Below are 26,245 nucleotides of genomic sequence, written 5' to 3'. Positions count from 1 at the left end.
AGATCCATATACTCATGTGGACAACTATAATCTTATGCAGTTGGTATTGTACTGCCACCTTCTGTTAAGGTGAGCAATACCTTCATTCATTATGCCTCCTATAAAAATACAACGGGCAATATTTATAAATAATATTTCACTGTTAGTTTCTATCTACACAAAATCTGACTCTATACATAAATTCTAGAGAATAAGCCCATTACAGGGTCCCTGCAGTTGAATATTACAGTATATCTTCTAGTAATACCATAAAAAATACAATCACACCTTGAGCTTAATCGTGCTCATCTGCAGCAGTCAGAAAACTGTAAGCATTTGCTTCTACTTTTAACTAACAAGTGTTAGTATTACATGTGAATTCTAAAATATGGGTTAAACTGATTATCTTAACATTTTTTTAAAAGCTAGCATTACTACCCATAGTTTATTAGTGTGTTTTGAACTAATCGTTGAAATTAACTGGATTTTGATGGATTTGATCAAAACTACACAAGGTATTTAAAAATGGACACAGAAGCATGGAAATTCCTCGACTCTGTCATCCTAGAGGAGAAAGATGCAGAGAGTACAAAGGGCCATAACTTACGATGACTTCAGAACACAAAGAACAAGGCTTCCTTCTAAGCAGACAGTGCTGTGCTATACACAAACGTTATATTTTAATGTTATTGGGGAGGAGATCAGTTGCTGCACATATGATTCTGTCTTCTTAGTTTGCAAACTCTAATATTGCAGTAATTAAACTGAACTGTACAATCCTGTATCTCAGAGGCAATATACAGAAGCATTTTAGAAGGGAAACAGACATATAAATAGTTCCAGACACATTCTCCTGCCCTGCTAGTAATTGATATAATAGTTTACTACATAATCATTAACACAACCATAAAAACTACTGCTGCATTCCACAAGTTTTAAGAAGAGCCTTTCACATTAAGGATTAAGTGCCAGTATATTTTCTTTGTAAGTTGCGAAAATGTTTAAAAATGTATTCTTTTTACAATTATTTTTACGTGTGTGTGTGTGTGTATTCATTCCTGAAGATATGATGTGCAAGTGTTAAATGAAATGCTGGAGATCTTCATACTCTGTAGTCTAGTCTGTGGGAATAGGGAGTCTTACATTTCCCTGGTTAACGTAAAGAATTCCTGTCAATACCTGTACCTGTCAAACGTATGCACTATAATGCAATTTTTATAACAGTATGGGCCCTCCACACATTTCTAACTGTACTATTCTAGGTTTAGGGTACAGAGTCCAGAGGAACAAAAACCATCTCTTGGGCCTTCTGTGGTATGTGTAATTTTGTTCCGATAGTCATCTTGTCTAAGGTAATACAAATGTCATTTTTACCATATCTATAATAATGCATATTTCACTTGATTTGTTATAGACTATATATGTTAACTTTTCAGTTTCTTATTGTAGCCAATGTGCACCCAGATAAAAGAAAACGTTAATGTGGATTAAGGTACTAAGAATTTATCAACATCAAACCACCAGTGTTTTGCCTTCTACCCTTCTGAACCATAGTCAATAGATCTAAATATTTTACTGCACCCTGGCCAATTCATTGTTTGATGTTTAAAAACGCACCCAGAATCAAAGAAAATTTATTAAATTTGAGCCCCCAAATGAGATACTATTAGCTTTGAAAGTCAAGTTTAACTGCGATATTGATGATTCTCTTTTTTCTGTGACAAAATTCACCAGGGAAACCCCTGATGTCAAAGTACCAAAGCAGATTGCTAATACTGAAGGAGGGGGGGGGGGGGAACAGCGCAAAGGAAAAGAGGGGGTGAGCCGAGAGAGTGAGAGATAAACAATATAGATGCTGTAGAGATACAACATTGGCAGAGCCAAGTCCTTTCACCTCTATTTATTTCTGCTTCCGTCCTTTGCCATTATGCTATAACAGAATTTGGACAGTAAAAGAAAGAACATATCCTTAAAATGCAGTATAAGGCTAGGCCATCATCAGAAACGAATGTAAATGTTCCTTAGATGTAAAGCTCCAGATAACATAAGTTCCAAGCATTTATCCTAGTATTTTACTTATTTTAGATAGAATGGGCTGCATTTTGTTGTTACTGTTGTTAGTCATTTATTTTTCTTTTTTTGCTTAACTATTTAAAAAAAGGAGGGGGGGGTGTCCTGATTATTTTCAATGTTATTTATTAAACTCAAACACTGTATGGACAAAGGAAAGAGAAATGCTTCAGTTATACATAATGCTCCTTTTTCACTTTATCACCAGCAATCATTGAGCATGCAATTTCAGATTGCAGTTGGGGACTGACATCTGTGAATACTGCTGTTATAACAAAATCAATTCACGTGGACAACTAGCAGGTAAAGGAGAAGGATTTTACCCTGCTTTCCGTCCTGACATGCTAGGTACCCATGTGAAATCTGATTGTTTGTTTTTTTAATAGGATGATACATTTCCATTGTGTGAGCATTCTTTACTGCAGGCTGAAATGTTATAGCAGAGCTCAGGGAAAAGTAGATATTTGAGGTTTTACAATTCCACTAATGCCCACTAATTCAGTGTACTTACAAAAGAACCTCAGTTGCTTTTATTCACACATTTTTCCACAATGTTGATCTGTAGCATAAAAAAGAGTGCCTAAGTGTATGGTTAAAATCTGGTATGCCGCATACAAACTGTAGGTTTTTAAGGACTTCAAAGCTGTGGGAAGAAGATAGACATTGTACATATGTCCCTTCTGTCTGAGGTGCAGAACAATCCCTCAAAACAAAAAGCAACTGTTTAACAAAACACAACTGTATGAAAGAAAATATGGAATGAATGGGCTATAGTAGCTCTACCTATATCCCCTTAAAGCACTGATTTTTTTTTTTTTTTGTCTATACAAAGAAAAATATTTTCTTCTAAAGAAGACAAGATGCCTCCCAACTTTGATAGGAATATGCTGTTGTGGAAATTGCACAGCTTAATCCAATCTTTCTTTAGGATTTCCAGAACACAGATGTGATCACTACAGTGCCAAACTGCCATCTCTATCTGTACAAATTGTAAAAGTATTTCTAAAATCTGCAAATATATTCTAAAACGTAGAAACCCAAAACTTATTATGTCCTATCCGAAGGTTCTATTTTCCATTGTGAACTGAGATTCTTGAATTTTTCGTGTATCCAAATACAGGTACATGTATTTAAAAACACACTTACTAGTTTATATCTGTTGTTCAAAGTGTATTATCCTGATGCAGTATGCAGACACCCATGGTTTTGGTGGTGGTGAAAGGGAAATAGGAAAAAATTGCAAGCGACTAAACATACGAGGTGGTCATTCACAAACCAGTTGTTAGGGGTGACACAGTTATTTTCTTATTGATGAATCAGGTCACACATGTGGAAAAGAAATATATATATATATATATATATATATATATATATATATATAAGTGTAAATATATTCAAAGGTAACACTGGAGAAGAAGAAGTCTCAAAAGGGTAAAGACTATGTATGTTTATTTGCTTCTAATTTCTACATTTTGGAAATAGAGGCAGTTTTCTGTGGGAACTGAGATGAGGCTCTTGGTGAGAAAAGGAGGGGAATAAAGGTGCCAAAAGTTAGCTTGTAATTAAAATTTTCTATTTGATGGTGCGTCTGGGAACATTTTCCAGATGATTTATGCATACAGATACAATAAAGGCAGATTTGTCTGCAGTAGCTATGATAGGCATGGGAATTTTGCATATGCAGCCATTGCTAAAATCCTTTCTTTTCACTGTAATTAAAAAAAAAAAAAATTATACAAATGCTATAAAAATATAAAATATTTTTATATGAAGCAAACAATAAGGAACCACTGTCTCACACTGCTGACTGTGGCCAGCTGGGCTGAGATGCCTCCTCCCTTCTCAAAAGGTACTGCCCAATGCAACAACCCAACAACGGGACATAGGGGCCATGGTGAACAGGCCATTTTCCTCATAGCAGGCCACTCTAAGAATGATGGGAGCGTAAAAGCAGGTGCCTGAATTATCTTGTTTTCCTTCACCCTCCTCTGCCATTCTTTTAAGACTGTAACCTGAAGGCAGGGAAGCTGGGTTTTATCATTCTAATAACCTTTAGCTCCTTTATGGGAGGTTTCCCAGCTGAATGGTGGGGCATCAATGCTAGGAAGAAAAAGAGAAAGATAAGGATATTCTATAAACTCCCAAGGAAGTTTTTAAACAATGTATAAAAATGGGATTTTCATAAGGAAAACTAAAGACAAAGGACATTCCACTGAAGGCTCTAGGGATCACAGGCTAACTTGGAAGGCATGATATACTACTATGGTTTAGAAATCTCTGACACTACATGTGATACTACAAAGCAAAGCAGTAAATATGCAGTGGCTGCAGTTTTATAAATGGGCTGTTTCAATATTCTCACTCTCACTTTTTAACTGAGTTTTAAAAACACATACAGCATAAATTCTCATAAACTGAAAAGAAATGTTATTAAAGCTTTTAGAGCAAGCAAAATCAGAAAAGGATATAAACATAATACATTTGACCGAAGGGCCTAGATCCAATTAGGTTGATGTCTCAGTTGTGCATTGAAATTGATCAACTAGGCACATGAACATCTAGAATTAGTAACATGTTTATAAGTTTAAGTCTAATTATTTAGTGTTTAATTCATCCATTGGGGGAATTTGTTTCTCTATTTACAAACTGCAACACGCATAGAAGGAGCTAACAGCTCTTAATTTCAGCTTTTTGAAAATGGTCCAAGGACTCTAACTTGTTCTGTTTGCTTAACATCAACCAATTTCTTTGCTTATACTGATAAACTTGATTCCAATGCTTAGTTAAAATCTGTTGATTATAGCTATATCCAGTGTAATCCAGAAAACTGTTGACATTTACTGGGCATACATGTCAACCTTTAGATACTATAATGTATTAATATATTTATTCATATTTTATGTGCTTTGGAAATGAAGTAAACTATAAGTGTATCTGTGGTTCCCACCCTTATTTATTTATTTATTTATTCAATAAATAAATAAATAAATTTACATTATATTTACATTTAAAAGAAATAACTGTTCCTTGTAAATGGGAGGAAGGAGGTAGAACTTTTTAACAATATGACACAATGTTCTGCGATGCTATCTTTGTTTGCTTGAGCAAAGTTGGAATTTTCTAAACTAAAACTCTGATATTAGGCATTCATTGTATCAAACACATTCCCAAGCAGTTAACCAATTTAAAATGCAAATTTTGTATTTGGTATAAGAGGTGCTGAAAATTAACCAATGTGAATAAAGTATTGCTATAATGAAAGCTCTTAAGAATCAGATTCATGTGTTCATTCAACTAAAAAGTTCACTGTGTGACTTGGTCTAATTACCATCTTTCAACATACCCTCACAGAGTTGCTGGAAAGATAAAAGAGAGTGAGGGAAGAGTTCCATATACAATGGCCAGATCTATTTGGCAGGATAAAAATGTAATCATCAGTAACCTCTAAAATCAGCCTTAGAGAACTCATCAGAAAGATCAACATGGCTTGTTTCACACAGAAGAGCTAAAGTGAGAAAAAACTCAAAATACTGGACATAGGAAAAATCTGCTGATAGGAAGGAGTGGCTAGCTATTATAATGATTAAATGCCAAAAGATGTTAAATATTGTGACCCAAATTAAGAAAATTTATGGAAGGCTAAGGCCTCTTTTCCAGAAGCAGTACAGACTCTTTAACTACTGTAGCAACCATGACAATATTCCAATATGTTACTGACCTAGCATGCATTGAAGACATACTCTTGATTTGTTTTGCTCAGCTAGGTAGAAGAATGGTGGATCAAGAGGGGGAGAGCTTTCATTAACTTCCTGTTCAGTCAGTTGTTCAAGTCAACATATAAAGGTTTTCCCAGCAGTCTCAGATGCCAAAGTCCTGTGTTACCACAAAGCTCTTCAGAAATAGCAATTAGTTCACAATATACAAATGAGACTATTAATCTTCTGTTTGCCAACAAATTGGCTTTCAGTTCATTTCTGAGCTCAGTTTGAAGTATTATTTTTACTTCAGAAGCATTTGTTTAATATTACTGCTGTTTTATAGCACCTTTTTAAAATGCTTTTGTTTTCATTTGTTTTATTGTAGTCTCTCTGAAAGATGAGGTGAAAATAAATGCAATTACTTTATAAACAGATTTTAGTATTTTAGAAAAGGTGAATTGCTGCATATTAGAGACAAGTTTAAAGTCTAAACTATCCATAATAACTTAAAGTTAGAAATCTAAATTCATTTTTAGATGTTTATTTGTGTAAAATCATCACAAGAGTGTTCCTCAAAGACAAGAATGGAAAAAAGCAGTTTTTAAAAATATACATATATACACACATACACTAAAGAGAGTCCAGGTGTCCCTGAATTAAACAGGAGAGCTTTAAGCATATGCTTAACTCTTCCACTTTAAGCAGTCACTCATGAAAGTGCTTCAATTTGGCTGGATTTTACCATGTATTTTATGTTTTAATCTATTGATATATTTCATCCCACTTATTGTAAAACAGTTTTGCCACATTTCTATTTTGTAGGTATTTCCAATTCATGTGAGTTAACATAGTAACTGCATCCAGAGAGAACACTGTGCAAAGTCTAAAACAATTACCTTGATTCACATTTGGCATCTGATGACCACAGTTGAAGTCAGGAAGGAATTGTTCTTTAGAACAAATTAGCTACAAATCTGCTAAGTTATTATCCCCTCTTTTAATTAAATGTGTTTAGGCAAAAACACTGCCTGAAACTTCCTGGGTATTTTGCTGAACTCCTCATCTATGCATCCAAGAGACACTTTTGTCATCCCTTTTTAAGTTTGCCTTCAGATAATGACAAATTCATCTGTAACAGATTTGATGTATGGTAGAGAATTTATTTGGTACTTGGAAGATGTTACCCCAGGGAGATGGTGTGAACTGGATGACCTCAGATCTCTTCCAAACTTCCAATTCTACAGTCTACAGGCATTTATACTCCAGTCCAATCCAGTCCAGCTTTCATTAAGTCAGAAATATCCCAACATGTTCAGTTAGACTTATTCCCTGGTAAGAAAGTATAGGATTGCAGTGGGAAAGCAATATCACTGCATGATTCAGTCAATAGGCTGTTTTTAAAGAAGAAGAAAAAAGATTTTACAAGAATAATAATGCAATCCTATGCAAACCTTTCTGGACATAGGTCTAACTGCAACTGATTAGATTTGCTTCTGAGCAGACATACATATGCCTGCACTGTCACTGTTTCAGCCAGAATAAAAAGGAGATAGTTTTCTATTATTCATCAACATAAAATTCAGTATAATATAATTTTGTGAACATTTTCCTAGCATGTAAAACAGAACACACTAAAGCCTGAGCTCAGTTGGATGAAAGAATAATTTGATCCAGGCCCTTTTAAGCAAACACTACACACCATGCCAAAGCTATTCTGTATTTGTGGGATGTGCACAATAATTTGTCCCTGATGAACAGATTTCATTGACCTTGAGCTGGAAGTGAACCCACGTCTGGAGAAAATAACGCATTAACTAATTTCACAGTACTCCACACAAGGATGTTTCCTCACTTAAGGCAAAGTATACAATACACATGCATTAAAAACAAAACGAAACGAAAAACCCTTCAGGTTCCCCCCCCCCAAAAATGAAGACAGACGGGCTCTGGCATTAGTTACTTAGATATGTCTCAGCTAAAACAGTTAAACACATGGATATGACATTCTGCAATATCTTTATCTTTAGTTTGTCAAGGTTTTTAAATCCCTCTTGAGCTAGAGTGCCATTTTTAGCTTGGCTAGGTCAGAGTGACACTGAACAATATGAGTGATGACACACTAGACAGCTATCTGGACAGAGATGTCATCAGCAAGCCAGCTGTGCTAACACCTGTATGTCCTGCACAATTGATCCTTAGGAACACAGATCAAGAAAATCAGGTTATTAGGGGATCCAAACAAAGAAGATGCTTAAAGTATTTGCAAAATAGCTGCCTAAATAGTAAAAGGGATTATTCAAAGGAAAGGGGGAGAAGAATCTCTCAATGTAATCAGCATGAGTCTATTAAGATTTTTAAAAAGTGATGCAATTTTTTTTTCCATTGGATGATCTTAAAAATGAACAACAACAACAAAACGCGCTTTCAAAATGTTGGAAAATGTTTGCTGTTTTCCTGTTGGTTTCTGTGCCTACCAGTCCGTTTCACTTGTGGCAGGTGCCAGGTTGATAGACAAAAGCCAAGAATAGGTTCAATCACCTAAGAGCAGCCTCCAAATCCTGCCACTCTTCTGCCAGTGCTGTTTAAGCACTGCATTCTGTATTTCCAACTCAAGCAAAAACAAGGTCATAACTCTAAAAAAAGTAATGTATAATAAGAGGAATGCTTAATTACAAGGTCACTAAGCTAGCATGCTGCACCAACAAACAGTAAACAACAATAAATACATCTGTGCCTAATCCAAAAGAAATAAAGTTCCCTGGCCCTTTTATTTAAACATTTTAATTTGCTGGAAAATTTGACTGATTTGGATGTTCTGATTTATCTGTATTCACTGTGGATAATTCAAGTCCTCAACATTGCTTCAAGGTTCAATACACTGCTAAAGTCACTAGTGGCACAAAATGAATACTAAAATAACACAGTAGTGCCTCCATTCTAGCTCCAGAAGTACCACCAAAACAGCATTTTTGTTGATAGAGCTACATTTGGTGCTGGCATTAAGATAAACAAGGCAGAATTATGAGGTGTGGAAATCAGCAGAATTCTCTGAATATTCTCTGACAGAGAACAGGAATCTTTGGGTTTTTAAGTGGAAACCTTACCTTAAGTAAGGTTACCTTAAGTGGATATCATACCTATGATTCTTCAGGTGGAAAACAAATCCCCATCTTAAGTAGATACAAGGCTTTACTAGGAAAGACAAAAGCATGTGTCATATTCTTCTCCATGCCTTGATATGTGAATGGGCAGTGCCTCCTGGTTTCAGACTATGTAGCAAATAACTTTTTCAAATATAGGCAAATGAAAGCTCTCTTCAGGAAAGTAGATAAAGTGTAATGTAGGGGTCACTGTTCATGAATCTATTTCCATCCTAATACAAGCAGAAGGAAGCTGGTCCCCAACATATACAATATCTACCACATATCTCTACTTTGCTTTTCACACCTTTCTTCTCTTAGTGATACACTACAAGGTTTTATATTGAGAAAAATGACATGGCCCTTGGGCAAAACAGATGTTGTTTTCAGCAGATATTCCAAATTATATCAACAGTGAGAACCGAAACAGAACCTCAGGTTGCTGTATAGACCATAAAACCATTAAGATATTGTAACAAATCACATATGTACTGATCAACTTTAAAGACTACCCTTGTTCTCTCATTCAACTAGTTATTTGTTGGAACACTAATCAAATGTGGTAAGGTTATGCACATTTACTTTTGAGTAGGTCTATTGGCTTCAACACTTGGTTTTCCAAGTAGACACACTTGTAATAACCATGAAGATCAAGTGTCTGAAATTCATAATATGTTCTGAAGGGCAAACCTCAAAACTAGAAACTTAGAACACCTTTCTTTGTGAGGGAATTCAAACTTGCTTGTTATCAGTACATTTGAAAAGAAGTTGCTTGGATAGAACATAAAAGGGGATGAGACTTGAAAAATGAAGAGTCTTCTTGGGAAAAAGAAGTCTTTTGAGTCCTATATGTAAGGTTGATTTAGGCTTTGTTTTTAGATAGTTTACTAGAAGTTTCAATGGCATTCTATTGTTTATGTGTATTTATTACGATTTATTAAAATTTAAGATATTTAATATTACTATAATTTAATATTTAAATTATTGTGTTTATTTTATATTATCTTTTGTTACGTTTTTATGAATTATTACCCCCCTGAGTCATCATGTTGAGTTGGGTGGCCATATAAATAATTTCAATAAACAAACAACAGAACGATTATTTTTCTATTATTAATGTATATAAGATGGATGGAAAACAGAAAACAAGACGAGAAGTGGGATGCCTGATGGTGCAGAGATGGCAATTATTCCCAAACCAAATTATGTTAAGTGGGTGGAAACCCTTTGACTCAATGGGTAGGATTTAGCAAGGGACTTCCAATGTTGGAAAGTGCTGGCAATAGCTGATAATCAACTCTCTTACTCATTACAGCATGTTTTTATGTAATGGGTATAATGTGTAGCCAAGCTCAAAAACCAGCAAAAAATACAGAACATACATGAATTCTTAGATGCAAGACTCTACAAGTCAGATACTGGTAGGAATCTTTCCTCAAGGACCAAAATTATTAATTCTAGTCATATCTGTTTGCAGTACCATATTTCTGGTCAAGAGGAAATATGTATGTATGTATGTATGTATGTATGTATGTATGTAATGGGCCAGCACTAAACTAAGCTGTAGACAAGGAACAGCACGAAGGATTCCAAAGCATAACCCAGCCTAGTAACCTCCAGATGTACTGGAACTTCAGCTCTCAGAATTCCCAGCCAGCAAGATTATTTGGCTGTGGTAGTAGGAATTCAAAGAATGGTAGACTGAAGACTAGATTAGAACCAGGGAAGAAGGAAAAAGCACTAAATCCAAAAAGAATGAAAACTCATTCAACTGAACAGTTTGGCAAAACAGATTAATTTTCATTTCATCCTAAAATATAATAATATAAAATATAAGCTACTGTGTTAAATTAACATTGTAAGACTTTGCTAAGCTTGCTAAGACATTTTAAATACTTATTTGAACTTCTGACATTATAGTACAACTCATCTGATAGGGCAAATGATTAAATAATTGGTTTGAGATTATTTCTGAAGTATGCCTTCTTAGTGTTCTCTTTTGGCTTTTTATAACATAGAACTTATCACAAGTAAATATTACAATATATAATGGAGCATGTGCTAGTGTATCCATGCACAGGGACATGGTAGGTTGGCTCCTCTGGCTCCCTCAAGTTGGAGTCCCAAAGCCCTCCACCACAATCTTTGGGATAGCTGGGGAGGCGGGGAGGAGAGGTATTGCATCATATCCCTCCGAGTGTACATGCAGGCAGGTACACAAGTACATGCTCCTTTATTGGAAAGAACCACAAATTAGTTTCTGAACACTAAAACTGAAAACAATTTCACCATTACCACCAATGATGTGAGGAAACTGACCTCAACATCAGAGGTCCAAAACCAGAGCTACCTAACTGTTGTCATTCTCAACATCACAGTTCATTTAACTTAAAGGATGGAGCAGTTTAAAGTACTTCTATTTGGAGAATATCTGTTGCATACCCATTCTGGGGGGGGGGAGCAGCACTGTCAAAAGCTCAGTTGTGACTATTGCTGCAGATTAAATTAGTTCATTCCTTTGCTTTTGCTTCTAACTTCACTAGGTCGGTGTTCCTCCATACGCAAATGCAAGCTTATACATGCAATATTTGTATTATATTGTTCCCTTCCCTTCCCTTCCCTTCCCTTCCCTTCCCTTCCCTTCCCTTCCCTTCCCTTCCCTTCCCTTCCCTTCCCTTCCCTTCTATTCCATTCATTTATTCATTTTTGTTTTTAATATGGCTAGGAATATTTAAAGGATGTATCAAAGAACATAGAATCTATGATGTGAAGGTTTTTTAAAATGAAACATTATCTATAATGTCATATATACACACACATGTATACACAAACATACATATAAACTTTCTTGCAAGCAATCTGGAAAATCAGGCCAGAAAAGTAACTGACTAAAATATTAATGCATACTATTATTTTGGGTTTTTTGTACAGTATAACAGTGAAAAAGCATTGCCACAAAAACTTAGACTTTATTTTCTAGATTTTTAATTGTGGAAACAGACCTATATTTGCTAGTATATAATATATTTTGACTGGTTATTATTTTACACATTATTACATTTCTTAAGTTCCACCAGCGTTTCCAGCAGAAAAAGCAATACCAAAGTACAATTTCTTGAAATACAGCTGTAGATGGTAAAGCACTATCAAAAAATATTACTTACATTTTGAAAGGTAGAGTCCACTGATTTCATATGACTAGCAATTAATTCTTTGTCTCTGTTGAATGAATAAAAAAAATCATGTTCTTATTGCTGTTTTTACTTTGTTATTTTTAAAAGTTTATTTTATTTTGTTGCTTTTACTTTTGTATTGTATTCTTTTTTTTATAAAGCATCCTAGATAATGTGTTTATTAGTTGTAACCTATCATTTTCAATTGTAAATGTAATTTTTAATTGTAGACTATGAGATTTCTTTGAACAGGAAGCTGAAGAGCAGGTAACACATTTATATGTTACATTTATCATTACCTTTGCAGGCCTGTGGGTCCTTGGGAATCGGAGATATTCTTAGATGGCTCCACTGTAATTGATATTCGGCTCTCTGTGTGGGGTTTGTATATTTTAAAGTCTAAATTTTATAAAATCTGTGATAATGTTTTTATTATAATAATAACTTTTTATCTTTTTATAATGCTTGTTTTTATTCACTTGTTATTTTATTTAATTGTTGTACGCCACCCAGAGGCTCTTTGTGCGAGATGGGCAGCTATATAAATGTGACATATAAATAAATAAATAAATACATTCCAATGTCATATACAAACATGTTTAGCTAACAAAGTGACTAGCACAAGCAACATTTTCCATTCTTTTTCTGCTGCTTTAGAGTCAACTCTATAATGTTTCCTGTATACAATTGACTGATGAAACTTCTCCATGTGAGGGATGATATCAGGTCTAGTCTACCAAGGGTAACAGACAGAGATTGTACTGGAAGTGATTAGTGTCATTCTAAGTTCTATTACTGGACTTTTAAATATATTTCTACAAGTTCAGAATACGATTCTTATGGATGATAAAATTCTAGAACCATCCACAAGTACAAATCAATAAGAAATTTTGAAAATAAAAAATGCTATTGTTTTATCATCACAATCCATAAATTAAACACGTAATCCCCCCCCCCCCCCGGCAGATACATCAAGTGACTGTGTAACCTCAATTTTCCTGGCACCAATGAAAGACCTGGGCAGCCTGGGGACAGCAAGGTGGTCACAGATGAAAACAATCCACTTTGTCCAGATGAAGAAACCTTTCTAACTTTGAATGTTTTTCACTCATAGGATATTTGGCAGAACACAGAAATCCATGTCTGAAAGCTTTTGGAAACTGTGTAGCGTCTTCTGAATTCTAGTATGTGGGTACATCTATATAACACCTAGTTTTCTACATGGTCTGTGATTCAAAATTATGGGTTAATAATGATTACCTCATGCAGTTTTCATCAGCACTAATCTGTAGGAATATGTCTTTTTATCCATTTAAATCTGAAGAAAAGCTTGCCTTGAGGAAGGTATCTAAAAGGCTATTTTGTCTGTGTGAATGTAGCTGAAAAGTTGCTGGTTTTGTCATGTGTGAAGTTTTGTAGGTGTGTCTTCTGGGCATATGTTGTCTTGGTTATCTTAGAAGAATTTATGTGATGGGTTGACTACTTGGTTTTCTATGCATTTATTACTTGCCAAGTCCTGAGCTTTTAGTCAAGTGATACATGAATGACTATACTTGTACGCGGTTATAACCTCATGGCCAATGTGTACTTGTAGGTACCCTGTGTATTTTGCTTCTTTGTTCCTTTACATCTGATATACGTGCTGTACTGCTCAACTATCATATACCACCAGATATTAATATCTCTTCCCATCAAAACCATTCTGCTCTTTGGTCAGATAGTTTGCTCAACCCAGGTGGATATTAGAGGTAAAACTCAAGATATGTGCACTGCTTCTGTTAATCACGCCTGTCCGTGGACATTGAAATGATTGAAATGGGCCATTAGTATGTTCAACTAAGTTCTTTTTCTTCAAGAGGATCTTTTACTACCATTTCAAAGACAGGCAGCTGTACTTTTGTTTTCCAGCGCTGCATTATCCAGGACTAAAATCCTTTGCATGAAAGTAAGAATTGATCTTTTGTCTGTTTCAAGTGATCTCCCCAAGGCCCCCGTGCTCACTTTGCTGCCATGCGGAGGGCACTCTCTGCATCGTGGATGCTCTCTTCCAGTCGACGCTTGTCCTGCTCCAGCTGGGTAAGATGTCTATTGAGCTGACGCAGAGATTGATCTTTTCTTCTCAGCTCCATCTTTGCCTCAGAGAGACTCTGAGAGCAGACAGAAAACAGAGTTACTTGTCAGCTCTGATAATTAACTTCAATTTATGCCATAGGCTATTAAACAAAGAGGAATACAGACTGACTGTGAAATAGATTGGGGCTATATTCGAAGAAAAATAGTACTTATTTCCTCTTAAACATCCAGTGCATTGCAGATTTAACTGCTTTATAACAAATAAAAACCATCCTGATCTGTGGACAATCATATATGATAAAGGTGCTCCATAAAAATATATTATCTTAGGATTCATTAATGTGGGCTGTGTAAGCATATAGGAAGAGCTATGCTGGATTACGCCAAAGGCCTGTCTAGTCCAACATTCTGGTCCGAGAGCAACAGCCAGATTGTTGTGGGAAGCCTACAAGTTGATCATGAGGAGAACAGCACTCTCCCACAGAAAAGAACCCAGAGCATCTGGATCCATAGATGGAAAGACAAAGAAAATTGCTGTTTGGAAAAGTAGGGAGTAGAAGAAGCGGTTGAAAAAAGCACCTATCCTACAGCTCTTTTAACAGCTCAGTAAAGTTCCAAACTGTAAACATTATGTCATACAACTTTTTGTGATTTCTAACATGAATTGCATAGTCTCTATTCCCTCAAGGTTGCTCCAGGATAGTCTCTAATAGTCAATGCTTCAAGTAGAAAATTAATTCAGATGGATAAAATGCCAACAATACCCAAAAGGAGAAACAACTAAACAACTTGCATGCAAAAGACAAACAAGTCTTTTAGATGATTTGCTGTAAGGTTACATTTTCAAAGGCTTCTGAACTGCTATGGTACAATTTCAATTCAAAGCTCCAGCTCTTTTTATTTGGCTTTCTCAACTGTTGGAAGATCTGACAATTGTTACAGAAGTTCTTCTAATGTCAGCATTATATTTGCTTCTTGGTAATATACTTTTTCTGCATTGCATTTATACTTACCTGCATGTAGAGTTAATTTCTAAAAGTACTGTACTTTTTCATAAATGAATTTTGTTTTTTAGTACAATGTTTATTAGTAAAGGATTTCTCTTGCAGGAGTAAATTCCTATATGCTTTGTTGACAAATTAAAAAGCTACTGTATAACCTTCATAATGGAGCCAGGGATTATATATATATATTTATGACACTTTGCAACTCTTTTTAACAACTTCCACCTGAGGATCTGAAATGTCAAGAAGCAAAAAGAAATTTGGAATATTGATTTCCAGAAAGGCTGAGCAAGCACACATTCAACAGGTCAATGGAAACCCAAAAGCCCTATGCAGATTATCTCAAACACCTGGGAAGCAGAGGGCCATTGCCATTTTGCATTTAAAAGACCTAAGTACATATCTGAGGGGATATTGCACCTGCAGATTCATGAATAAAGAACCATAACCCAAGATCTGACTCAAGATTCTTTCCTTATATGAATCATTACTCTGAAATACTACAGTACAATATATACAGTTTGAAGTTTAATCTAGCATAAACAGTAGAATATTCTGACATTTTAAAAATTGATATGTGGGGCAGGCAATCTTTCTGCAAGCAAGGAGCAACAATGATTCTCAGATAAAGTTGAGGTTGGGTACCACTGGTATGCAGATGACAACCAGCTGTCCTCCTTCCTGTTCTAAAAGTCAGATGAGACATTACGCAGGTATTGGATCAGTCTTTGGATTGGCTGAAGAAAGGGCCAATATACTGAGAATGAGTCCTGATAAGAAAGAAGAGCTCTGGATTGATGCCTCACAAATTCAGGAACTGGCTGTCTCTCTAAATCTGTACCAGTTTGCACTCCAGGTGAAGGGCAAATGCATAGCCCTGGTGTTCTGGATTCATCTTTCACAGTCAAGATCTAAGAGGCTTCGGTGTCCCACAATGCATTTGGACAGATATGACTGGTCCATCAGCTGTTATCTTTTTTAGAGTGCAATGACCTGGTCATAGTAGTTAATGCTCTGGTAACCTTCTGGTTAGATTATGCAGCGTATTTTATGTTGATTTGTCCTTGAAGGCAACTTGGAAGCAGGAAGCTAGTGTAAAATGCAGCAGGAGGCTGGTGTCTAGAGTACATTTTAGAGACCATTTAATGCCAATCCTAAAGAAACTCCACCAATTGCTTATATAATACCAGTCGAACTTCAAGGCTTGAGAAATGACTAAAGCCCCAAATAATTTAGGGACCTGATACCCGAAGAAGCACTCCTTCCACATGAACACCATCGGCACTGAAAAATCAACATCAGTCAATTGCAAAAGGTAGTTTTACTTGGAACAGCTTACATCCTGTGACGATACCTTTAAAACCATCAAACAAGAACATCTGCCTATCCCAGGTCCTTGGGAAGGACTTGATAGATGGATAAAAATGCCAAATCCAGTCTAAAGATCTGGCTGACTGTGCGACCAACAATAAATAATATTTAACACCATCAAACAACATCTGCCTATCCCAGTTCCTTGGGAAGGCCTCGATAGGAGGAGAGTTGCTTTGCAGTGAGATGAGTGGTGACAAATATGAAATATACATAAATAAATTAAAAAAAATAAAAATAAAAATGCCAAATCCAGTCTAAATATCTGGCTGACTGTGCGAACGACAATATTTTATTACTATATTTTATTTTTTATTAATAATCCCCCATGAGGCACTAGCTTGATGTGGTTGTGGGGCTTGCACGCTACAAGGAGGATGACAGCTATGCCAGAGGTTCAACCATACTGGACAGGTCTCATCAGAGGAGCCAGATGAAGAGTGTCTCTCCCATGAACAATATGGTAAGACATAATTTACAGACACCTATACCGGATTGCTTGTTGCCCAGGTCAACAAGGACTGCACTAGGACTGCACTAGGTGTTCTAGTTCCTGGACATCTGATGACAAGTGGGCTACAGGACTCAGGTCTATTGGCTGAGCAACCAGGGCCAGCAGCTGCAGGACTACTGGAAGAAAAGTTGTTTACCCGTTGCAAATATACAAAGACTGAAAACGAAGAAATAATGATCTGCTAATACAAATCAAGTCCAATGAGAAGAAGTTATCTGAAACGAATGCACCATTTCTCGAAAGAACACCATCCAGAATCAGAAATAACAGAACAGAGGCTAGCAGATCAATATCAGTTTATAATATGAAATAAAGTATTCACAGAAATAGAATTGGAAGGACTGCAATGGTTTACCCAGGGCAAAGAAATCGAAGCCATGCCAGGAGTATCTCAGACTGCAGAGGCAAACCAGGGGGAGTTGGCAGTAGAGGAAACCAGCATAGCTACTGAATCATTTTCATTCCCAAACCAAGCACCCTCTCCTCTGCCTTCTCCTCAGAAAGAACAAAGCCCTCTAACTAAAAAACAAGAGGAATTGAAACAAAGAATAACTGAGCATCTAGCACAGCACAACAAGAACAGAATAAGGTCCGCCTGCATTGAAGCTTATTACAAAGAAACAGCTAGCGTAAGTATTTAAAGATGCCAATACTGTAATATCAAATATAAACACCAGGTCGCTGCAAGAAACAAACCAACTAATGTACAGCATGGCTGCAGTTATAACTGAATACCTTGGATGCAAAATCAACAAACAAGAAAAAAAGCCAAACAGTGCACCACCAAAATGGAAGATCAGGCTGGAAAATAAGATCAGCATGCTAAAATCAGATGCAAGCAAGCTAGAACAGATGAAAGAAAAGAAGCTGAAGAACAAGAAGGCCAAAGGATACCTAATCAAGAAATATCACCTAGAAACAAGGAAGATCAAAGAAGCACTGGAAATAATAAAGCAGCAAATAACAGCCATAGCCAAAAAGATCAGCAGATACAAAGCTTGAATCACACAATATAGGCAGAATCTCCAATTTAAGTTGAATCAGAAACGTTTCTACCAATCCATCAATGGAGAGACTGCAATAAATCAGTCAACACCTGATGAAGAAGAAACAGTGTAGTTCTGGGTGCAGCTATGGGACAACCCAAAGAAATACAATAAGAATACAGCTTGGATAAAGAAGGTAGATAAGAATAAAAAAGAAGCTGAAATGAAAGAACTTGTAATAATAGCAGAAATGGTGGAGAAATGGGCAAGAAAGATCAAGAATTGGTCAGCACCAGGTGAAGATGAACTGCATGGCTTTCAGCTGAAACGTCTGACTGGTCTGCACCCACTCATTGCCAAGCAGTTTAACAACATACTGCAAGGAGGTGAAACTGAAGATTGGTTAACATCTAGCAAAACCTACCTAATAATGAAAGATCCAGCAAAGGGGGCAGCACCAGACAACTACAGGCCAATTTACCTGCTTGCCAACAACTTTCAAATTGGTGACTAGTGTGGTAGCTGATGCAGTCCAGGAGCATCTAGTTGAAAACAAGCTCTTTCTATCTGAGCAGAAAGGAAACTGCCCAAACAGCACAGGGACAAAAGATCAGCTCCTAATTGACAAGTTGATTTTGGAAAACTGCAAAAGAAGGAAGACCAAGTTGAATGTAGCTTGGATTGATTACAAGAAGGCATTCGACTCCCTGCCACATGATTGGATAATCAAGTGCCTAAAAATAACAAGAGTGAGTAGAAACATCAAAGGCTTTGTGCAAAGATCAATGGCACAATGGAAGTTGTTGATCAATGGTGATAGACTGGGAGAAGTTAATATCAAGAGAGGACTCTTTCAAGGAGACTCACTATCACTACTACTGTTGTCATTGCATTGATTCCTCTGTCAACAATATTGAACAAGTCAGGCCATGGTTATCAAACATCAAAACTCTGCCAGGCTATCCCACCTCCTTTACATGGACAATCTGAAGCTGTACAGAAAAACACCAGTGAAAACTGAAGGAATCAAGATGCCCTGTGGAAATAACATCAAGAGTCTGGATGAAGACGATCACTACAAATACCTGGGCATCCTCCGAGCTGGCAACATCAAGCACACTGAAGTCAAGAAGAAGGTTAGGAGTGAATGCATCATGAGAGTGAAGAAGATCTTAAAGTCCAAACTCAGTGGAGGAAATACTATCAAGGTGATTAACATCTGGGCAATTCTAGTCAATTCCATACACAGCTGGAATAGTGGACTGGAATCAAGCAGAACTTGAAGCCCTGGATAGGAAGACCAGAAAAATAATGACAATGAATCATGCCCTTCATCCACGCAGTGACGTTGACAGACTCTACTTACCAAGAAGCATAGGTGGGCATGGAATGTTGCAAGTACACCAGATAGTTGAAGAGGAAAAATGGGCAGTAGAAGACTATCTGAAGGACAGTGAAGAAGATGCACTGAAATTAGTATACCATGAAGGCTTACTGAATTCCAAAGAACCAAACTGCCCTATAAGAAAGACCAAATGAAGAACAGAAAAGAGACATGGCAAGGCAAAGAATTAAGGCCAGTACACAAAAAAACTAGCAGGCAAAGCAGGTAACAACAAGACTTGGCAATGACTAAGAGATGGAAAGTTGAAGAAAGAGGCAGAGGGGCTACTTCTGGCTGCACAAGACCAAGCCTTAAGAACAAATGCATACAAAGCCAGAACTGAGAAGACAGCAACAGACAGCAAATGCCGCCTCTGCAAAGAAGCTGAAGAAACAGTGGACCACCTAATAGCTGCTGCAAGAAGATTGCACAGACTGACTACAAACAATGGCATGACAAAGTAGTAACAATGGTGCATTGGAATATCTGCAAGAAATACCATTTGCCTGCAAGCAAGAACTGGTGGAACCACAAAACAGACAAAGTAATAGAAAATGAAAAAGTTAAAGTGCTCTGGGACTTTAGAATTTAAACAGACAAGCACCTGCCACATAACACCCCAGACTTAAGAATTGTTGATAAGAAAGACAAAAAAGTCTGGATAATGGACATTGCAATACCTGGAGACAGCAAAATAGAAGAGAAAGAACTAGAAAAAAAATCACAAAATACAAAGACCCACAAATAGAAGTAGAACAACTGTGGCAAAAGAAAGATAGTACCAATAGTAATAGGCACCTTAAGTGCAATCCCAAAACATCTGGAGTACCATTTGAAGACCATTGGCATTGACAAATTTACCATCAGTCAATTGCAAAAGGCAGCTTTACTTGGAACAGCTTGCATCCTGCGATGATACCTTTAACACCATCAGACAACAACATCTGCCTATCCCAGGTCCTTGGGAAGGACTCAATGGATGGATAAAAATGCCAAATCCAGTCTAAACATCTGGCTGACTGCAACCACCACCACCAACAATCTAATTTGTAGTCAAAGACTTAAACCAATAAAACACAATCATACGAAACCAAAATAGAAAATTAACACAGAAAAGGCTAAACGATTAATATAATCAGTAATGAACTGTATTTGGACAGGAATAAATCAACTAGTAAACATTATCAAACATTACCCAGAGCCCTCCACTAGTAAGAAGAAAATGTTCACCTCTTCCAGTCAACCGAAATGATTGGTTAGGGTTATTAATTCAAAATGCCAGGCTTTATACAGAGGGGAGAACAGCAGTTCATGTGATACTTTCTTGATTGTCCCAACCCAATAGAGGTATAGCAATCTTGGGATGGAATTTTATTAAACCTTCTTCCAGAAACATGGGTGGCAGAACACTGCCAGTCTAGTCAGGGAGAATGGTCTCCTATGTGAGATGGAGAGGATGTTATTAAAGTGGGTAGAGAATATAAAAAGTTTACCATAGAAGCCACCACTAGAATAGTGAGAAGTTTTACTCTTATCTCTATGTAGGTCCAGGTCAAGGACTCATGTCAAGGACTCATTATGTTGCTGAGATTTAAAGGTGTCTCTCTTAAATCCCAGCAACAAGAACTGGGATAAAAGACCAAAGTAATTTAAGTCTTCTGTTATACCTTTCTTCCAAGAATAAGCAAAGTTAACTGCTAGGACTAATTGGACCAAAATTCCTTTCATAAAGGTTAATTTTATCCAGGACTTTAATCAACACAATCTCACATGACCCTTTATGGAGGGAAAGCCAGATTCCAAATGCAAAAGAGCATTTGACACACACCAGGGAATATATGGCATAGCTTTTAAGAATTTGGATTATATTACTTCTGAGGCTCTTGTGTGATTGTCACTATAAATCCAGTGACAAAAAAATACATACCTCAACATCTTATCTCCAAATTATTATTGGGACAAATTTATTGCCACTTAGTTATAGAAGCAGAGATCTTTTCAGTTTGGACTTCATTGTTTCTTCAGAACTGTAGAGGATTAGGAGAAAACACCTAGGTATTTAAAATCCTTGACTTACTCAATACAGAAACGATTTATGTGCCAATTGTGAGAACAGTTAGCATGCCTCTTAGTAAGTAGAACCACTTTTGGTTTGGAATAGTTGCCAACCAATTTTTCTTCACTGCAAAATGTTTTAGGATTGCAAGTTCTGCCTTGTAGACACTATGCCATGGATACGATGACTGCAATGTTGACAGAAAGGAGGACGGATGTGGGTTTATTAGCTAATTTCACTAAGCGAAACTCATTTTTAGACAGTGCTGGAATGATGAACTTGATATGAAAATGAAAAATTAAAGGAACAAGTATGCATCCTTGCTTAACTTATTTTAAGATAGGTATTGAAGCAGAGATTTTCTAAAGTGAAGCACCTAACCTACATGTAAACGCTTACATCCAGTGTCATAATTAATCAGAGAAGACAGCTATCAATAATTGTGTGCCGCAATTTAGCTCATAGACTGTCCTGAGATATCAAGGTAAAGACTGCCTTCAAGTCAATGAAGACAGGTAAAGGGTTCCTTGTGGTCAACTAGAATACGTTTCAGCCAATGATGCAGTGCAAATATTGATAAAAATCATCTTAACTTGAATTAGCCAATAAACAAATTTCCCATGTAGATGCCTAGCATATAATTTACCAATAAAACTTAAGAGGTTAATTGCTCAAAATTAAGACAGATCCATCTTATCTTTCTTAAAAACCGAGACAATTATAGAATGACATCATGACACAAATCCCCCCTTGCATACTTCTGTCCCTGCAAGTATGTATCTTGCAGTTTTTGTGACATGGCACACATTTCAACACTTACTGGGGGGGGGGGGCATATGACAGTACTTCCGTATTTCTAGTTATTCGTGCATCTCATCAACTCACCTCTAAACATCAAACATATCATCAAGATATTTCATGTAAAGTAAGAGAGACAGACTTGAAACCAGTGGGATTCTAAAACATAATGATATAGGGTTTGACCACAAATCCCACAGCACCACCTCCCGTGAATAGCTTTCCAAACAAAAACAAGTTAGGGAAAGGATGCAGAACATGGCTTCTTGAATTCTTTCCAATCCCTTTCTGAGCAATGTCCACAGAAGGCATGTATTTTCTTCTGTGTAGGAAAGGAACACATGGTGTCTATGTGTGTATTTTCTGTTGCATGTGCATGTGTGTGTGTGTGCGTGCACTGGGAAACACAGGGCAGATTGCATACATTCTGCTCTGGGTCATATGACCAGGGGCTGAAGGGAGGAGACCTAGAATGGAGCAGGGGGCAGCATTCCAAGCCACTGCCCATCTCTCTCCCCCATAAAGATGCACTGGTGTTTTTTTTCACAGCCCCAAATCGTATCTGGACTGTTTTTGAACTCAGTCTTTCTTTTGATAGCTTCTCCCACAATATCAATTTCGGTCCCATTCCATTCTGTTTTTTAAAGTTATCCTGAGTTTTGAATCCTTTTACAAAATTTATTTCCAATATTCTGATGGTTTGAGAAAAATAAAAAGGGGTACCTTAATCACCATGACTCAAGCTGACATCCAGAGTGTCTATCCAGAAATGTCCCACAGTCAATTATTTTGAAAACATGAAGAGTGTCAAGGAAATTAGCAAAATCAAATTTTCTCATTGTTCTTAACAAAAGGGAAACCAAGTAGAGTCTCTCTACTAAAAGCAAGTATAAAGCCAGGTCTAAAAGCAGTTTAATACTGGGCTCAGATAATTCCCACTCAATCTAATATATGATCCAAGAAAATATACAGCAGTGTAACCTTTAATAATTCTCAGGTCTTGAAAGAACCATAGTCAAGTATTACAATCAAACTGCCAAACTCTGGATAACAGTGCATAGCTCCAAATCAGAATTATACACCATAATCCAGACATGATTTGTAGTCTCACTTAGACAAGCAGAAACTTCAAGGAGATGTGTAAACCTGAGGCCTTATAATACAAAATTAAATCACACATGAATCACTGTTTGCCTCTTTGAAGAACTCCTATTAGTCACTGCCAACAATTTCTTGCTATTGTTGCACCCAATTTTTGCCATTATCAAGTGGCATCTGACAAGATACAAATGCATCAGATATTTATTTCCATCACTGGTCTTCTTTGAGATCTTAACTGCTTTTAAAAACACAGCATCAACATGAGCTGTTAAAAGACCACCAAGTGAAAACATAAGAGCAACTAAAGCTTATGTGACATAAATAGAGAATAATTTTCTGGCCTCAAATTCTTTCTGGTCACACATACTGTTCCATGAATGTTTTCAGAAGAAAGTTTCCTCTTTACTTTTAAGTCTTGATCTTCAGGGGTTAAAGATAAGCCATTAAAACTGTTGAACCACAGTCTGGCGTGTTTTAAAGTAATATATTTTCTGTTGCTAAATCTTCCTCCTCCTTCCCTCCACCGTCCTTCTCTTCAGATTGATCTAATTAAAATTCCTGATAAACTTTATGGACTCTAATATTTCCAGCTGAATGACTGAAACCAAGAGGGTGTGCCTCAAGGCAGCAAGGAAACAATGATAAGCAGCAGGTTAGCCACTAATTTCTCAACCAGGGTAGATTGTGGAAGTGTGATGTTGTGCTATCCCAGAAACTGTTCAGGAGAGAATAGGATAAATCAAGTTTAATAACTGTGGTCCTAATTGTTCCCCCAATGCTCAACTCTAATTACTTGGAGAACTCTCCTGACTGTCACCTGATATTAAGTTGTTGGAGGCCGCGTGTGGAACAGTGAGATAATCAATAAACATTTAGAGAGGAGAAGAATGAAGATCCCCGTTAAGCAGTGGGAACTGGCAGCACCCAAAGCCCTTCTGCTCATGAGAAAGCCTATGGGAGAATCACCGAGATTGCAAAGCAATAAATCCAAAGCACCGTTTTCGGGCCTTGAGGCCTTGAGGCAGGAGTGCATTTGAGAAAAAAAGGTTAACACGGTCACCCTAATTACAGCCCACTCTCACATGCTTCGTACAGAAGCAAAGACAAGCCAATTAGGTAGAAAAGAAGATAAGAGAAGTTTTATTTGTATACTAATTAAACCCCTGATGAAATTAAAGGAAAAACATACAGCTCTGTAATTGTGTCTGAGAAAGGTCACTTCAGGTTCACTTATCAGAAAAGCACAGCCTTGAGATATTTCACTTAATCCACAATATAGCCGTTTATTTTGCTCCCTAGGCCTTAATATTTACAAAAAGAAGAAAATTTCAAAGCTTGATAACACATTTATCTTGAAACACGGCAACAGACAAGTTTAAACTGTTCAAAAGTTGAAGTTGAATAAGGAGCCTTGTGCGACTGAAAAAACAAAAGAAAACAAAACCCTATTCCAGATTGCTTGCATGTAGTATAGCTGAAGTGCACAGTATTCTTTTGGACAGTGCAAAGAACTTTTAAAACTCATTTTTAATTATGCAAGCCCAGTTATTCTCTTGTTAAACACAGCTGATATTTTGACCAGCAGGATTGCCATGGCCATTTGCAATACGGTTAGTTACAAACCTCAACCAAACTCCGATGCATGAGGTAAGTTCGGTCAAGAAATCTTTAAAAGAATAGTGTAGAAAGCAAAATACAAGGAATGAGAGCAAGCCAAACACCTTGATGACGCTATCCTTACATTTTCCACCTAATTAAAAAGTTAAGCAGGGTTCGTTTGTACTCGGAAAGAAGATAATCAGGAAATCCCAGTGCCATAAACCAAACTGGGAAATAATAATGAAAAAATCCTGCACAAAGGCAATGGCAAAATCTGTACTGCTACCATGAAAACTACATGGATGAGTCCACAAGTAGAGACTGTCCATGAGTTGGAGACTGACTTAAAGGAGACCTTACCTTAATACTTATCAACCATATAAATAATTTTCTGTAGAAAAGAAAAGCAGCTGGCAGAAAGCAACTATATATACCTTTGAGCACAGCGTTGGAAAAATCCACCCAGCAAAATTTCTTGCTATTCCTTTTGAAAAGCGCTGTATAGCATTGGTGCACTTTAGAGATCTTGATGTTAAGCAAAATGAGATTGGGCCAGGCAACTAAGTTGTACTCATGCATGAGCCAGGCGCTTTTGAGGGTATTTGTCAGGTACCATTAAAGGCTGGGAAATAGTTTTTTTTTCCATCCAGTGGAAAAGGAATCATAATTTCCATTGTCTCCAGAGAAGGAGAAAAAGTGTCTCTATTGCCCACAGGTGTCCCTTCCCATGAGTATATTGGTTTTACTGCTCTGCTTTGCTTGATCATGCTCCTGTAGCACAACTATCAGCAGGCTGTTCTGACAGGCATCTTCAGATAGTTTACAGTGATTTCATCCCCACCCACCCTTCTGGTGATGCAAACGGGGCCCTCAAAAAGTTTAAATCAAAGCATAACAATCCTAAAAATCCATTCATTTGAAGCAATCTATAGAGAAATATGGGGATGGCCTTGAAGAAGGTATTCAACAGCTGTTAGCTAAACACCAGCTTAGCCCTGGAAGGGAAGACGAAGTGAGAAAGAAACACAAGGTTGTCCTGCAACAATAGAGGGAGTTCCAGTAGCCCATGTGGAATCTGTTTCCTGACCTGGCTTGCCTCAAAGGGCTGACAGAATCAAAGAAAGCAGCAGATAGTTTGAAGTATTTCAGTGCAGTTTCACAGAAAAGTAGGCAAGAAATAAAGTATTTATATAGAATGGCTTGGCTTTTGGTCCACCACCTTTACAGCTCAACCTAGGGACTAATGCAGTGTGTTTACACCTATAATTGGCTGCTGAAATGTACAAATACGTCTGTATC

At 36.9% G+C, this 26,245-nt stretch overlaps 1 protein-coding gene across 4 annotated transcripts in view; it reads right to left on the bottom strand.

The window, feature by feature from the left end:
• CCDC171 (coiled-coil domain containing 171) overlaps positions 1-26,245 on the bottom strand; it is a 184,814-nt gene that overhangs the window by 45,732 nt on the left and 112,837 nt on the right. For all 4 annotated transcript variants that reach the window (XM_025166216.2, XM_088129964.1, XM_088129965.1 and 1 more), the window contains 2 exons: positions 14,062-14,207; positions 12,052-12,106 (listed from right to left, as the gene is read on the bottom strand). In XM_025166216.2, the coding sequence (XP_025021984.1) occupies positions 12,052-12,106; positions 14,062-14,207 (201 nt within the window). The remainder of the gene's footprint in view (positions 1-12,051; positions 12,107-14,061; positions 14,208-26,245) is intronic.

Source organism: Python bivittatus, unplaced genomic scaffold, assembly GCF_059951505.1.
Source record: "Python bivittatus isolate LINGU-HERP-01145 unplaced genomic scaffold, Pbiv_v1 ctg000850_np1212, whole genome shotgun sequence".
Classification (NCBI taxonomy): domain Eukaryota; kingdom Metazoa; phylum Chordata; class Lepidosauria; order Squamata; family Pythonidae; genus Python; species Python bivittatus.
This window is presented reverse-complemented; position numbering and strand designations above follow the sequence as displayed.